The sequence below is a fragment of the Gigantopelta aegis genome, chromosome 4 (assembly GCF_016097555.1).
Source record: "Gigantopelta aegis isolate Gae_Host chromosome 4, Gae_host_genome, whole genome shotgun sequence".
NCBI lineage: Eukaryota > Metazoa > Mollusca > Gastropoda > Neomphalida > Peltospiridae > Gigantopelta > Gigantopelta aegis.
Window position 1 is genome coordinate 83,574,995 of NC_054702.1, and position 17,047 is coordinate 83,592,041.

General features: G+C 38.4%; 1 protein-coding gene across 1 annotated transcript in view; it reads right to left on the reverse strand.

The window, feature by feature from the left end:
- Positions 1-17,047, reverse strand: part of LOC121371248 — a 63,688-nt gene that overhangs the window by 32,118 nt on the left and 14,523 nt on the right. Inside the window, exon 2 of the mRNA XM_041496993.1 lies at positions 2,168-2,299. Coding sequence (XP_041352927.1) covers positions 2,168-2,299 — 132 coding nt within the window. The remainder of the gene's footprint in view (positions 1-2,167; positions 2,300-17,047) is intronic.

Genomic DNA, 17,047 nt, shown 5'->3' on the forward strand with positions numbered 1-17,047 from the left:
TAATAATAATAATAATAATTAGTAATAAAATAATAGTTTTTCCTATTTGAGTTCCAGTCCGTAATGAAAAACCAAAATACATATTATGTCTTAATGCTCTAAACATCGCATTATTATAAATTATAAATCCATAAATGCACACAGTTTTGCATCAAAACGTCAATTACAATAGAGAACGCGCCTGCACTTCATTTACCATGATGTGCCTATTGTAATTAGCAATAGCCTATCACAAGAGACGTTCAAATTACAATAGGGGTTGCAACAATGCATATGCATATGAATATAAATATGTTTGTTTATTATTTTATATGCAGTGCCATGTTATTATTTTATTATAATGCTGCTTTTATTTGTAAACTAAACCCAGTACAGGTCCATTTATTGCAAGTAAACGACTTCTTTTATAAGTGTTACAGGTATGTGTTGCTACCTGTAGATGAATGAATGCACAGCACTTGCAGTATATCGCATAAACGAACACGTATGTTATTCTGGAAATCGATAAACGTCTCTGCAACAAGGTAAACAAACACAATGTGACAAAAACAGCTCAAAACTCATTCATCTCTACATGTTATTAATCTATATTCCAGCTCAGTGTGGAAATGCCGATAAAAATCACAATACATCTGGGTGAATATGACAAACGTGCGACAGCCAAAGATAGGTGAATGACAGCGGTAATCAATGGGATGCCAACGTGAAAGTCCCATCTGTTTGCATGGCTTCCAGCGGGACGATCAATCCATTGTGGTGTGGCTGCAGCATGGCTGAGAACAAATCGAAAGGCGTGCTACAATAATCCGTACTGGGGATACAGCGGCAGGTTTAAGCAGGTATGGGTGGTACGCGGGAATACAGCAACTTAAACGTTTGGCTGGCAATGCAACAGCTAACATTGGAGGATCCAGGTGTAATCGTGAAACATCGTCTCAGAGCATGTTTATTTTAAATATTTTCGAGGAGCACCCCCCCCCCCCCCCCCACACACACACACACATACAACCCCCTACAGATCTGTCTCCTTGTGGAAGTTCAGTTCATTTGCCTTCCGCACACTCAAACTTGCCGGTTAAAATTTTGTGACATCCCCCCATTAAAAATCTTGATTCGCCCTGGAGGAGACATCCTACAATGCTAAAGGTGCAAACAGATGACATTTTAAGTTTGGTTACATGTCTAGCACTTTGGCTGGACACAATGCTGACTATTAATTAGCATTATGTCGTTGACCAGTGTCGTGGGAAGAAACACACGTCCCCATTATTTTGCCTCACTTCAATTTTAAAATAATCCCAATCTTGAACTGACCTATGGTTCATTTAAGATTATCTACAATTAAGAATTATTCCGGTCTCCCCTAAGTAGACATCAATGAACGAATGAATGAATGAATGAATCTTTAACGACACCTCGGTACAACAATGCATCGGCTATTGGGTGTCAAACAAATGTAAGTATATAGGGTACGTAATAATCAAAGCCCATGGTATGTTAAGTACTCTATTGTCTAAGGGAAAATGTAATAAAAGATCCCTTCCTGTTTGCTCGATAGGCGTGGCCCACATGAGTGTTTCCTCCTTCTTTCGAGACCGGCCTCGGTGGCGTCGTGGCAGGCCATCGGTCTACAGGCTGGTAGGTACTGGGTTCGGATCCCAGTCGAGGCATGGGATTTTTAATCCAGATACCGACTCCAAACCCTGAGTGAGTGCTCCGCAAGGCTCAATGGGTAGGTGTAAACCACTTGCACCGACCAGTGATCCATAACTGGTTCAACAAAGGCCATGGTTTGTGCTATCCTGCCTGTGGGAAGCGCAAATAAAAGATCCCTTGCTGCCAATTGGAAGAGTAGCCCATGTAATGGCGACAGCGGGTTTCCTCTCAAAATCTGTGTGGTCCTTAACCATATGTCTGACGCCATATAACCGTAAATAAAAATGTGTTGAGTGCGTCATTAAATAAAACATTTCTTTCTTTCTTTCCTTCTTTCGATGACGGTCAAATATTCCTTTCCTTACCTCGTGCCTAGCTAACACACTGGCTATTAAGCCAAGTGGCAGTCACAGACATAGGCATATAGAAAAAGGGTAGATACTCCCTCTCACAACTAGAGAATTGTCTTGTTTGTGGTTGTTTTTTAAAACAATAAATCTGCGTCACATACCTTGTTCCATGGCCGTGGCGGTGTCTGCGTGGCTGTCGTTGAAGGCGGGGTTGACGTGACCCTCGTGTTCCGGGGTCGGAACATCTTCAGTTAATTCAGCTTTCCGTGTTTTCTTGGGCGTGTTTAGAAATACTGAAAATGGAAGAAACAAATGTGTTTATTTTTGTTTAGAAACTCTAACCTTATTCGCAATGCTGAAACATTAGGAACATCTTATGTTAATCCATCTTTTCAAGTTTTCTTAGGGGTATTAAATAATACTGAAAGTGAAAAAACCCCTGATCTGTTTTGTTCTGTACTAAAACATAAGATGAATTATAATGTATATTTTAGGACAAATAAAGTCTTACATGTATACCTGATATGTAAACTGCTATTCATCTTAATAAAAAAAAATCCGCTGAGGAAAAAAAGTTAAAGTTTGTATTGTTTAATTAATCATCGGCTATTGGATGTGAAACATTTGGCAATTCTGACACGTAGTCATCAGGGTAAACCCGCTAAAAGTTTTTAATGCAGCAAGGGATCTTTTATATACATTTTACCCACAGACGGAACTGGATGGAACGAGAAAAAACCCAATCTGTTGAATGGATCCTCCGAGGTGGTTCGATCCTGCGACGCAAGTACTTCAAGCGAGCACTCAACCGACTGAGCTAAATCCCGCCTCAGTAGTCCTATAAAGGAAAACGTCTCCGAGACAAAGACAGGCGTGCGCTACAACAGCTTGTTCTGAGTGTGCACGTAAAACCCTATGACATGACATGACAAGACAAAGATTCCCAGTCTGGAGCTCCACGCGGTAAGACGTGTTTGTTTCGATGGTGCACATTGCACGTGCTTTCGTGTGCTCGACTTGGGAATCCTTCATTTCGTTGTTTTTGTCAGCGAAATGAAGTTTTCTACTGGGATGTATGCGGCCATTGGAACTGATTGAACGCTGGAACGCTTCTCGTTTCGACAGTCTGCACCACCAGGTTGGATTCTTTTTTAGCGAGATTCCTCACCTCCACGTCGTTTCTCCGTCTGACTATGTTGACTTGTTTTTTCGTGACTCATATGACGGCCAGTCTGCAGAACGCCACGGTTGTTCGCGTTTAGTCTCTACATGTCCGAGCCTGTCCTAGCAGCACTGGAAGATTGACCGCCCCACTCTAAGAAGAAATAGGAAGCGGGGTCGGCCCCTACTACTCTTTTCTAGACTTTACTTTGCTTTATAGTGATATCATCTCGTATCCTCCGGAGTCGAGCCCGTCCGCACCACTATACCAACCCATGACGACTGGACTATACCCTAGTCTGATACTCTCTCTCGTTCAGACGGATCCGGCTTCTCAAGATCTGTATTTCAGCACAGCACTACACCTTCAACGTCTATCGGCTGTCAATCTAGGGGTTTTCTTGACGGGATGCAACCCATCTCGTCCCTATAAGCTGTGCACCCAAACGGCCTTAACGAAGCCACTCACGTGGACATATCGATCGGACTTTAAACTTTTAGATCTGCGTTCAAAAGTTTATGTCGAAATTACTCTTTTTTTATTATTAAATAGTCCGATCCTCTCTTCTTTCTCTTATTTAATTTTGGACTGTCCTTCTAAAATGTTACAAATTATATAAATATTTGGCCGAGCAGTCAATTCTTTTTATTTTTGGCTTGTAACTTTTTTTTTTACTTTTTTAAATTTGTTATTCTATTAACTTTTTTTACTAATTGCTATTTTCGAAATTCTGCCCATTTTCAACTCTACCCCCCCCCCCCCCCCCCCCCCCCTCCATCCCGAGTCAGATCACTGATCTTATCGGTGGTCGGACTCGGGATAGGCGTGTTCGAAACCCTAGTGGTATATGGGCACGTTAAACAAGTTATCATCATCATCCGAGACAAAAATGTTTAACCGATAACTGAGTTTGATGACATCATTGTTAAGGCCCTGTTACTCATGGGTCTCCACAGGGGGAGCCGGCTACGGGAACACTTGAACACCCCTGGATTTTGACATCTACTTTTATTTACGTGTAGTTAACTTGGCTTAAATATTTAAAATATTAACAGTTACAACATTTGCATGATTAATTTTACTTGTATAAAACAGGAAATTGCATTTTAGAACATCAATTTTCCGCTAGAGCATGCCCCAATGTCATTGAAATCAGCTCTATATATACGTGTGTGTATATATATATATATATATATATATCAATGGAGCTAATTTTAGTCATATACAAATGTTGTTCGTCGAGAAAAATGTGTTTCATTCACGCATTTATAATGATGAATTTTACTTAAAGAATGCAAAATTTCAGAACATCTAGTTTTTAATATATTCCGGGTGAGCATGCCTCAAGGACCCGCTAAAAATCGCCCCAACCCCCCACCTAAATGTTCATCTACATTCGCCGTGCCTGCATATGCATTAGTATACATATACTTTATTATTTGCCAACTTGTCTTACCGACCCATAGAAACATTCCTGCGGACGCCCATGCTGACGCTACATATTATACAAATACTATTAACTCAAATCCGACAACAGTTGAATATGCTGTAAAATTGTGTTCTATCTATGTCATTATTACAGCTAACATTACATTTATAATATTATTTTTAAAATGGAACAAGTTTACTGAGAAGTCGAATATTAATATTTGTTGAAGGTGGAGATTTGTACCGGTGATGTACGTCTTCGTAACTGACACATATTTCAGCTTATTTATTACTCGGCGTTTTTATTTCGGTTTTGAGAGATTAATCTATAAAAATAACAGCTTCCGACTTTCACCGTCAAGAAAGGTCATTCCATTGCTGTAGAGGGCGTGGTATTACGTCACGAATAATAATATACTTAATGACAGTTTCGTGTCGAGTTCTTGTGCACTGACATAGCCAAAGTGTTCGTGTCTCTCTCTCTCTCTCTCTCTCTCTCTCTCTCTCTCTCTCTCTCTCTCTCTCTCTCTGTGTGTGTGTGTGTCATTGGGGTCACACACCCCAATCATACCCTCCCCCCCCCCCAACCACATTTTATATTTTCCTGTTGCCCCATAACATGACTCACAGTCTCTGAACCCTCCCCAATGTAGGTGGACTTCAGTATAAAATCTTGGCTATGCCAGTGAACCTGTTTGCTTTACACACTCAGCCTACCACTACTAATATAATATTAACAGTAACATATATTTTTAATCATCTATTGGTTGTTTTGTTTCACAGAAAGTGTTGTACTATTTTGTTAAACTGAGACGTTTTAATATGTTATTTGCATGAATATCAATATTAACCGAGCACAGATATATCCTGTGGCTGTCATGCAATGGAACGACATATGGTTATTATACGCAAATAACGAGAGAGGAACCCCCTTCCGCTATGCAATAGGCTACTCCTTCCGATTAGCAGTAAGGGATATTTCATATGCACTATCTCACAGATAGGACAGTACATACCACGGCTTTTGTTGCACCAGTGTTGTGGAGCACTGGTTGGTACGAGAAACAGTCCAATGGGATCACTGACTGGGATCGATCCTAGACCAACCGAGCGCATCAGGCGAGCGCTTAACCCCATGGCTACGTTCCGCTAGGCCATGCATTGAAAACTGGCGTGCAGTTAATTATACATGTGATAGTTCCCCGTCCGCTTTACACTTGGGCTTTACAACAGCTTGCAGTCAGATCAAAACAAGATTGGATCAGAAACTGCGGCATGCCCACCTCGTTTAATTACTGATTAATCAATGATTACCTATAGAGGGCTTACAACAGCCCTACCAGTCTACCATCTGAAGGCAAATTCAACGAGATATACAGCAAAATTATAATCTTGGCTTTTTCTTCTCTTTTTTTTCCATTCAAAAGAAGATTATTCATTAATATGAAATTAAGTCTGGTCGGTTTGCACGTCACTGTTAAAGGTACGGTTTGATGTATGGTATTATATAAATCATAAAGCCTGTGTTTATCCAATGTAGTTTTGAATATACAATAGCTTTAGGCTGTTGATACCGATCATAGCATGTCATTATTTCCAAACATAACAATTCATCATTAATAATTGTTAATTTTGCATATTATATATCAGCAGTTTTCAAATTCCTTATTAAAACTGTATACCTTTTTTTGCTGACGTTTTTACGCAAGTCAGGGGTGGCCTTCTGGTTCTTGGGGCCATGGACAACTAAAGATCTGAATTTCGTCAAACGAGATTTACTTTCTGTTGGATTGAATTTAAAGAAGGAAGAAATGTTTTATTTAACGACGAACTCAACATATTTTAATTATGGCTATAAGACAGCGGATATATGGTAAACGACCACACAAATATTGAGGAAACCCACTACCGTGGACAAATCTTTCCAATTACCAGCAAGAGGTCTTTTATATGGAGCATCCAACATACTACTGCCTTTGTTACACCAGTTGTGGAGCACTGGCTGGAACGATAAATAACCCAATGGGCCCACCGACGGGGATCGACCTGAGACCGATCGCACATCAGGTGAACGCTTTACCAATGGGCTATGTCCTGTCCCAAAAAATGGTAGTTAAAACTCACAATAACTTCTTCGCGCAAGTGAACACTCGCATTTTTATCCCACTGCCCCCTTTCCTTTCTCTCCTTTAAATTCCATCTCATTTCTTCCCGATCTGGCAACTCCTCCTATCTTTCAACTTCTTTCGCTGTCCACCTCCACATCCCAGTCCTTGTCTCTCCAGCCGAGACAGGTGCTTGTCTCTTGTGGCTATCTGTGCCACACACTTGTCATTTACCATCATCTTTTAGCAAATTTAATGCCCCTAACAAAACTATGGATCTAGAGCAGTGTACCCTACCCCCATGAATCAGCAGTTACTAGTTCCATACTAGGCACTCGAATATCTCACTAAATAATATACAATACATGACCACAGTGGTTTAACAGTCATGATTCACTGCACACGTGGCCGTATCAGGTCTCAAATGCTTTTTTTTTAAAAGACGATTGCATGAGTAAATATTTGTAAAGGAATACCATCAATCAGAGCTTTATATCGTCGTTTCATTGATCAAGCTGTTATTCCTTATTGTGGCTGACCGACTTTTACACTATAGTGCACACACAAGTTATCTCCCACCAACAAACGATCTTCTGTGTCGTGGAGTCACAAACAGTGTACTCTGTCATATCGGTCATATCGGGATTTGATCAACAGCTTAGCATGCATGTAAGTTAAAATTTAATATGTATACGCACGCTGAAATCACCCTGAACCGGCAAGGTCTGTTTGTCAAGATTTCAAATTTTCAATAAATATGGAGATACACCCTACACACCTTACCTCCCCCCCCCCTCCCCCCCCAGGCTTACCTCCTATCCTTTGTAAACAAAAAAACCTGTCGGTGGACTCATCGAGTAATTACTCGTCCCAACCAGTTCACTACAACTGGTGTTACACAAACATTGGTATGTACTATCCTGTCTGTGGGATGCTGCTTATAAAAACAGCGGATTTCGACACGTTGACGTCCAATAGCCGATGATTAATTAATCAGTGCTCTAGTGGTGTCGTTAAATAAAACAAACTAACTCTCATTATCTGTAAAGTGCTTAACCATATGTCCGACGAGTCTCCACGAGTACTTGGCGACGGGCTGAATCTAGCAAGACTAAAGTCCGTTCATAGGACTCGACACCCAATAGCCGATGTAGTTTTCGTGCTGGGGTGTTGTTAAACATTCATTCATCCATTCATTCATTCATAGGACTCGAGTATCTGTGCAAGAAAAAGCCCTCTCATTTAATTATATTTGTAACGTCATTTTACCACATGCTTGCCGCTGGTTTTATTATAAGGCTATGAGAATGTGTGGAATTCAATACAATGGCATGATTTGGCATCCATGTTCAGCGCACCGTCCTCGGTGGCGTCGTGGCAGGCCATCGGTCTACAGGCTGGTAGGTACTGGGTTCGGATCCCAGTCGAGGCATGGAATTTTTAATCTAGATACCGACTCCAAACCCTGAGTGAGTGCTCCGCAAGGCTCAATGGGTAGGTGTAAACCACTTGCACCGACCAGTGATCCAGAACTGGTTCAACAAAGGCCATGGTTTGTGCTATCCTACCTTTGGGAAGCGCAAATAAAAGATCCCTTGCTGCCTGTCGTAAAAGAGTAGCCTATGTGGCGACAGCGGGTTTCCTCTAAAAAAAATCTGTGTGGTCCTTAACCATATGTCTGACGCCATATAACCGTAAATAAAATGTGTTGAGTGCGTCGTTAAATAAAACACTTCTTTCTTTCCATGTTCAACGCTGAATGTAAGATGTATAATGCTATTTTATTTTATTATTTAGTCTCATTACTATCTAGTGTAAGTGTCGGGTAGTCGAGTCGGAATACTCGAGTCCCAATATTTTAGAATTATGTAGGCCCTAGTCAAATAGGCATTTGACAAAATAGTGATGGATTCCACGAATCTCTGTTTAGTACCTCGTCTATAGGACAGCCACTCGATATCCTTTACTGGACACTGCATCCTTTTGACTGCCACTCCCAGGCTACCTTACTAAACGTGTTATGCTCAAGAATGTGATTGCTTGTAATAGCCATGATATTATTTGAATACTAGTAGTCTATTTCCCCAGAAATGTGTTATGTTAATCTGAGAGTTGAGGTCCGGAGTTCACTATCTTACATATTACATAAGCTATTTATGAATCAAATTATAACAAAATGTCCTTTGCATTTTAATCAGTTGTTTGATATTCAGAACATACCATACACGTAATTCAATCGTGATACGGTATAACTGCAGAAGCACTGCTGTAAATGATACACCTGTGAGAGGTCATGGTCACAGACTAACACGGATGTGGGCAATTTCTTCTTCGGCAATAAGGCAGCCCCGAGAATCCAAAGTTTATAAAGTTTAAAATTAAAACTTAAAATCCTGAACAAAGAGGATAGACCCACTTTTAAAACACACGTAGTCTATCTCCGGTTAAAAGTAATTTTCAAAATCCTTCAATAATCCTTCTAGCACTATTAATGGCTACCATTTTGAATGGATATTTTACTTTAATATCTCTGAATATATTAAATGGAAAGAAGACACAAAGGTTCACCTATGACCAAGCAGATATTAATTATGTTGTATATTCACATAATATTAATCTATTGTAATCATAATATAAAAGTGAAAAATACGAAGATACATTTATTTATATAGTTAAAGTTTGGTTTGTTTAACGACTATTAAATGTCAAACATTTAGTAATTCTGACATGCAGTCATCAGAAACCCGCTACATTTTTACTAATGCGGAAAGGGATCTTTTATTTGCACTTTCCCACATACAGGAAAACACATACCACAGCATTTGACCAGTTGTTGTGCACTGGTTGGAACGAGAAAACCCCCAACCATTCGAATGGATCCACAGGGTGTATTAATATAGTCGTATACATAAACCTTTATAAGTGAGAAGTTTCAAAGGTTTTTTTGTTTAACGACACCACTAGAGCGTCATTATTGAAGGTAAACACCACTCATTGATTATCATGTTACGAACAAATTACTGCCTTCCAACATGTTGGTCAACCGAATACACAATAATAAACCAAGTGGTAAACATGTTATAAACGATTATAAAACATACTAGGTTGTTTGCACGCTGCACAGGTAGCCGTTGTAACAGCTGTTAAACCACATTATTTACCCGTGTGGCTCCAGTCGCGATGACGGTGAATCAACTACATGTACTATAGATATACTTATTGATATAGTATTGTATCATTGTGTCATATTGGTCGCAGGGTTAGGTCAGAAGGTGGATATGATTAATATTGTTGCCCATTCTCCCTACAGCCCCCATTCCATTTTATTATTTTTGGAACAGACCACACACACACACACACAGAATGGGGGCGGTGGTGAAATTTTATTTTTTATTTTATATTGCAGGGCATTGCAAATGAAGCAAAGACATTTCTTTTTTGCCAATAAAACTCGTAAGATAAATGGTATCCAACGGCCACTCATGTAGTATTCTCTATTTATTAAAGTAAAATACAAAAAAAAAGCTAAATTTCAAGAATCTCGTGTTATCGTGCTCTTCTGTCTATTGTCGCTGCTCTTTATATATATATATTTTTTTTTTTTTTTTTTTTTTTTTTTTTTTTGTAAATTAACATTTTGTAATGATTGTTTAATATGTACTTTGTAAAGTTTTGAATTCAGGGCCCCATCCCTGACACTATCATAACATATTTCTGGGGCAATAAACTATTTATTTAAAAAAATACAAAACAAATCCCCAATCTAATAATGATTAATTGATTGATTAATGTGCTATACTGGTTTCGCTAAGTAAAGTAAACTTTACTCTAAAAAAAATGAATTACTGGCCTACTCAGTATTGAATTAGAATCGGGTCACAATGAACTATTTTTAAATGGTGGCCTAACAAGCTTATATTACAGCCGCCAGCGATCTATGAAGCACGTTCATATTTGGTATATATTCGTGTATCAATGTGGAGATATTTGAGATATCCGCACACAGTGATCAAACTGATTAGACACCGCCCAGAGACAAAACGACGCGGGGCCGGCCACAGGCCGCTTGTTATGAAATTCAGTAGGACTTTACATGACATGTCATATATCCTGATATGCAAGCAGCTGCGCTACCGGCGTAGATAGCCGTAGATAATTTTAGGTAAACCTAAACGCTTTGATACAAATTATGATTGCATGAGAGGTTGGTTATGTTGGTTTTGCTACCTTTTGGAAAACTTTAAAAAAAATGTTTGTGTCTCTTTAATACTGTCTTAATCAGAGATGCGAATTTGAATGCAACAATAGATTTGCAGTTTTTATTTCATATAAAAGCATAAGATTAAATGGTAAATTATGTATAGCCAAGCTTTTTGAAACATTAGTATGTGTATATCAACTATATATTTCATTATGATTATTTAATCATTTACTACCCTTTTGTAGTCCTACTTTTACTTGCTGTTCGGCTAAATGAATAATCACATACTGGTAATTATTATGACTACAACAGATAGTTAACTATTTTTTTTCAAAACTAACAGATGTGAACGCGAGCATTTTTGAAAGAACAAAACTATTTGGCGCATCGAGGTAGTTAGTAAACAAGAGTGTTTTTCCCCCTAGAAAACCTGACCTCAACAAACGATGGGAGAATACTTCACCACAACAATTGATGGGAGAAAACTTGACCTCAACAAACGATGGAGAATACTTTACCCCAACAATTGATGGGAGAAAACTTTACCTCACTAAATGATGGGAGAAAACTTCAACCAAATGCTTTGTGTGCTATAAAAGTTTAAATACTACTTATAACCAGTGACATGGAATCTGACACTGACAACAACGGGCAACTGAGTTTTGGACGGTGTCAAGAGGGCATGAAGAGACCTAACATCTATGCAGACAGACAACCCCTGCAAGGCCACGGTAGGCTCGGACCATTTTAAAAACATAAATAATGTGTATGTACATAGTCATTGTCCTTGGCGACGATGGGCCATGAGTCATATTTTACGACGTGATAAGATGCCATACTTGAATTAAAAAAAAACCGAAACCTCCAACTTGTTAAACAGGTATGGGACAAGAGACGGGTGGAACAGGCAGACAAGGTCCCCACAGCGAACTGTATTCACGACAATGACGTGGACGTGGTGCGTCCTGTGTGTGACCACGACTCCGTAACGTCAACAGAGCACAGGAGCTCAAAGTAGTTCAGTGGTAAGCGTCTGCTGAAGCCCATTAGGTCGTAGGGTCGACTCACGCTCGATAGATATCATTTCAAACCACCTCGTTAGCATCTGCCATGTTAGAGAAGCTTAGCGATTTCCATGCCCAGGATAGCATACTTAACTCTTATATATAAACATTAACAAAAGCTATCAGCCATAGCAAAATCTTCATAAGAAATGTTTGACATTTTAAATTACTGAAGCTACATTTGTTATAACATCAGGATGTCATACTTATTTATCTTAGTTTTTTTTTTTTTCCATTACTGTTAATATAATTTAACCTTTAGGATAAAACAAAGAGCGTTTTAATGTTCATATTAATTTCTACACAAGGCAGAGTCCAAAATGTCTTGTTGTTTTTTTAAGGTCGTGACTACTCCGGTGATACTCTGTTAGGCGATTCGTCTAAGGAAGGACTGCCACTCGCAAAGACAATACATTTCCTCTACTTCCAACCTTAGTGCTGACAGTGACACTTAACATATTTCTTGGGTTTTACCAGTTCAAATCGATGCTCTACGACTGTTATATCAAAGACCGTTTATGATGATATCCCGTCAGTAGAAACATACATATAATTGAATTCGTATTTCTATTTGGAAACTATGTTTTTCTTATTTAACTCCAGAATATGTGACACAGTTGCTGTAAATATGATAATGTATTGGATTTAAAAAACGCTACATGGGTGCCATTAAAGATTCCTTAGAATTTTTGGTTTACCAAACAATATCTTTTGCTTAAGATATTGTAATATAAAAATACTTTACTACAAGGAGCTATAAAATCAAAACAAAACAATATGATCTGATTCAGCTTATTTCTGAAGTCTTTTCTCTGGTGGATACAATCACGTCTTCTTCGAACCTAGTTTGTACCTGTGTGTTCAGGGCAACGATGAACAAAAGACGCCGTTTCACGAAGTCCAGACTTGCTTATGTAATGTTATTTATACTACAAGAGAACGTCTTAATCAAGTTACTGACAGCAGCGGCTACGTGAAAGAAATTTATGTTGCACTTTTCCGTGGCTCGTCATGAGTTATAGCCCGTAGTCTTGTCACGGTTCGTATTTAGACGTCTTCTCACCTGACAGTGATAAAGAGACATAGCAATGTCGCCGTGTGCGCATGTCTGCGCGAGCACCATTAACATATTTTACGTTGTAATGGGCTTTGGCGTAAACCAGGCAGTACATTTGTAGTACACAAGTTACCGGTATCCAGCCATGTTGGTATTTTACTTATTTTGGTCAGGAATGAATTGTTAAGAAGTGTCTTTCCTGTTAGCAGTGATTTATATTTTCTTTCTTTAATTTCCATATATTGTTGCTGTCCAGAAAATTTAAGACTTTCTAAAGCTGAAGTAACCAGTATAAAAGTACTGGTTGGCTATGAAAGAATGAATAAAAATACTATGTTAAGTTATCATATATATATATATATTTTTTAATTTTGACAGTTAAACATGAATTTAGGATAAAACAACATGTACAAATAAACCATTTACTGATCCAAATATATTAAAGGGTTTGCTGCATTGTAAGATGTTTCCGACTAATAAAATATTTCTACGATTAACCTTACAAATTAAATATATTTTCTTGTTTAAAATATCAGTGTCTGTATATTCAATGTGTTTCTGGTCGTCTTAATATTTGTAAGAAGCCCAAACTGGATTTTGTCTTCAAATAATTTCGTACGTACGAAAAAAATATATTTTAGGAAATAAAATTATATTTAACCTGGTACAAATATTAGAACGATCAGAAAAACGTTTAATATACAGCCAGTAATATTTTATTCAGAAAAATGTATTTGATACGCAATTACAATCGTTAAAAAGTATCTGTTGGTCGATAACATCTTTAAAATTGCAGCAAACTCAGGAATGTCCCTTTAATTTGCAACAAATTATGATAAATTGTCAAAATATCAACATACTGTCTATGCTGAGCCTGTGTGTTTACTGTTAAAAGAACTAAACATAATCAAACATCATATTACAAAAATTGCCATATTTTTTTCCCCATACGAAATAATGAATATCGTTAAAATGGATCTCAATGCTATTTCCTACTGAGGTCTCCGCCAGAAGATCCTACCATAGCAAATGTCATCGTCTGTTCAGTTGATCTTTCGATCGACCAATAAAGATATCGTTTACATACAACTGACAGGTCAGCAGGACACGATGTAACGTTGGCTCATATTAGATGACTGATACATATCAACACAGAGTGGCATAAGCGCACGAGACGGGGTGGGCAGGAGAAAATCCTCAAATCCGGGTAAAATCACTAGAAAAATTCGGGAAAAAGGAGCTGGCCTGAACACTTTTTACCATGTATTTCCATGATTCTACCCACAATATTAAGAGTAATCCATGTAAAATATGTGGCGATTCGTTTGCAACCATATATAGCTGTCCGGCAGTAATGCTAATATCAATAAACGTTGTAATCCAGATTCGGGCACTTGTGATTAATTCTGGCAAAAAATCGGCCTCCCCCACACACCCTCTACAAAAATTGGATCCCGTACGCCTATGAAGAGTGGCAATGAAATCTTAACATGTTACAATTTAAACATGCTTGGTTTGAGTCATTCTCTCAAGTCGACAAAACATGTTATTCAGGCGCGGGCGCGGGGGAAGGCGGTTTGCTGAAGCAAAACCAAATTATATATATATACTGATATTTGCAAGGGGAACATAACATGTCCCCCTGTAAACTTCACTCGCGACAATCTAGAGATACCTTGCTAAAATTCTTACACGCGCGCCTGTTATTTTTATTCCTAGAGTAACTAGATGTGAACCAAGGGTGGCGCAAAGTTGGGGTGGAAAGTCAGGAATGAACAATTAATCAGGCGCCATTCAAAATGGTACTCGCGCCATCTTGGGCGTGTCGTCCATTTTTCAAATATTATATTTCATGTAATACAGAGTTCTGTTTGCTCAAGAATTTACTGCATTGCCTGCGGCCACCGAAAAGCCACTACCGAAACCAGTCTGACCACAAGACAAATAGAAAGTAAACCGACGGTTGAATATGCTTTGTCACTAACAGCTTGGTTGAATACAATGATTGTATTGTGATTATTATTTTTTTTGTAACTTTATCTCAATAGACTGAAATTTTTATTTTAAATATTTATTCAATTCTCTCATTCTCTCTCTCTCTCTCTCTCTCTCTCTCTCTCTCTCTCTCTCTCTCTCTCTCTCTCTCTCTCATTTTGCTCCACTTTTGCCATACAATTTCTGCATTGCATTAGATTTCGCCCTATTTGATCTACTCCACGTAACACTGTGTCAAAAATTCAATGAATGTGGTCAAACTTTTAATGTCAACAGAAAAGAAAGTGCCACATAATCTTAATAATAAAGTATTCTTGAGGAAGTTTAATATCCGCATGCCAAAAATAGCCCTATCTTAAAACTACGTGCTGAACTCCGTAAACACTTCTCCATTTTGTCCACGACGGAACACTGTTGATATTCGTTATTACACCGCTACAAAATGGCCGTTTGCACAATAAATGCAACTTTATTTGCACCGTGCAGCATCCCGCTATTTTATCGTTACGAACTGGTATTTAGAATGCATAGATCAACATGCATTTGTTTGAATGCGCCAATGCGAATAGCAGAAATTCCCTGAAACCGGAAAATGTCCACCTGAAGATAAAATATTCTTTGTTTCATGTGCCTGTAACTTTGCTCATCAATTTGGTTCGACGTCTCTTCACATCAACTGACTGCTCAACTCGTGTACACAGCTGCTGTCATGTGAGCTGTTTTCTAACTTACTTTTAATAATCATCTGTATCGAACATGTGTCAGATAATAATTTTTATGTGGAGTAATTAATGAAACTTCTCGGTAAAATATAACATTTGGTTGTTATGAAGAAAAACAATCTTGTTAGTTCTTCGATGATTAGTCGACACATAACGTAAAAATGGTTCCTGCTAATTCCCAAAACTCATTACCAACAGATCATTCATTACATCTTCCTAAAGAAATTATTGGATTCGAAAAGTCTGTTTAGACTTAAACTTTAAACGCAATCTCATGAACTCTACTCTACTGATCTACTTGTAGACCAGGGCCCCGTTACACAAAGCGATCTTAGCCCTAAGATCACCTTAAGTGCATAGCTACCTTATGCACTTACGGTGATCTTAGTGCTAAGATCGCTTTGTGGAACGGGACCCAGTGGAGTTCATTTCAGTCAGATCGCTTTAAATGATTTCCTTTGTACTATATTTTGAAAAAACCCCACCCTTAAAAACCTACAACCCCCCCCCCCACCTTCAAAAACAAAACAAACAAGCAAAACAAATAAGCAAAAACAAAACAAAAAACAACCACGTCTGAAAAATCCCAACTATGTCATTCTCTTTTTATCAGTATGTTAATTTTTATTACTTCAGTTGTTAAAGCCGCACATCCTAGTTCCATCCAGCGAAAATAAATTATAATTTGGTTAATCTACAAACCTGTAACACACTTAGATCACGTTTTTATCAAATAGAGTGAAAAAAGCAGGTTTTATATCGATAAATACCATGGGAATCCCCATGTCCCAATTGCTTGAAATAATTTTGAAAGTTAGTATTCTGATGTCACCGGTAGAAGCACAACAATGCCTACGTCACGACAAATTTCACAGACGTGGGGTGCGTTCGTTTCACCTCTCCTGGACATGTTCTAACTGTTCTGTCCTGGTTGTATCCCCTCTCCAGATATCGTAAGACTTAGCAAAATTATTGGTTTTAAGGGTTTGTAACGTTTTGTATTGAGACACTTACTTGTCTGAACTTTATTGTTACTGAAAATGTTCACGAACTGTGAAGAAAAATCTCACAAATGAACAACAACAAATCGGATGTTGATTGCGCGAACCGTACACGAGAAAACAAATCGAACCAAAATGATAACGGTCACGTGATATACCAACGTCTGTGACATTAAAAATAGATTGGACCTCGCTTGCGTAACGGTTTTTTCTCGACAACACGTTTTGTGAAAAAATGCAAAAAATGCATTTCGTGGTTTTACAAACATCAGGATTACCAAAAAGCACTTCAGGTGAATGGAAATG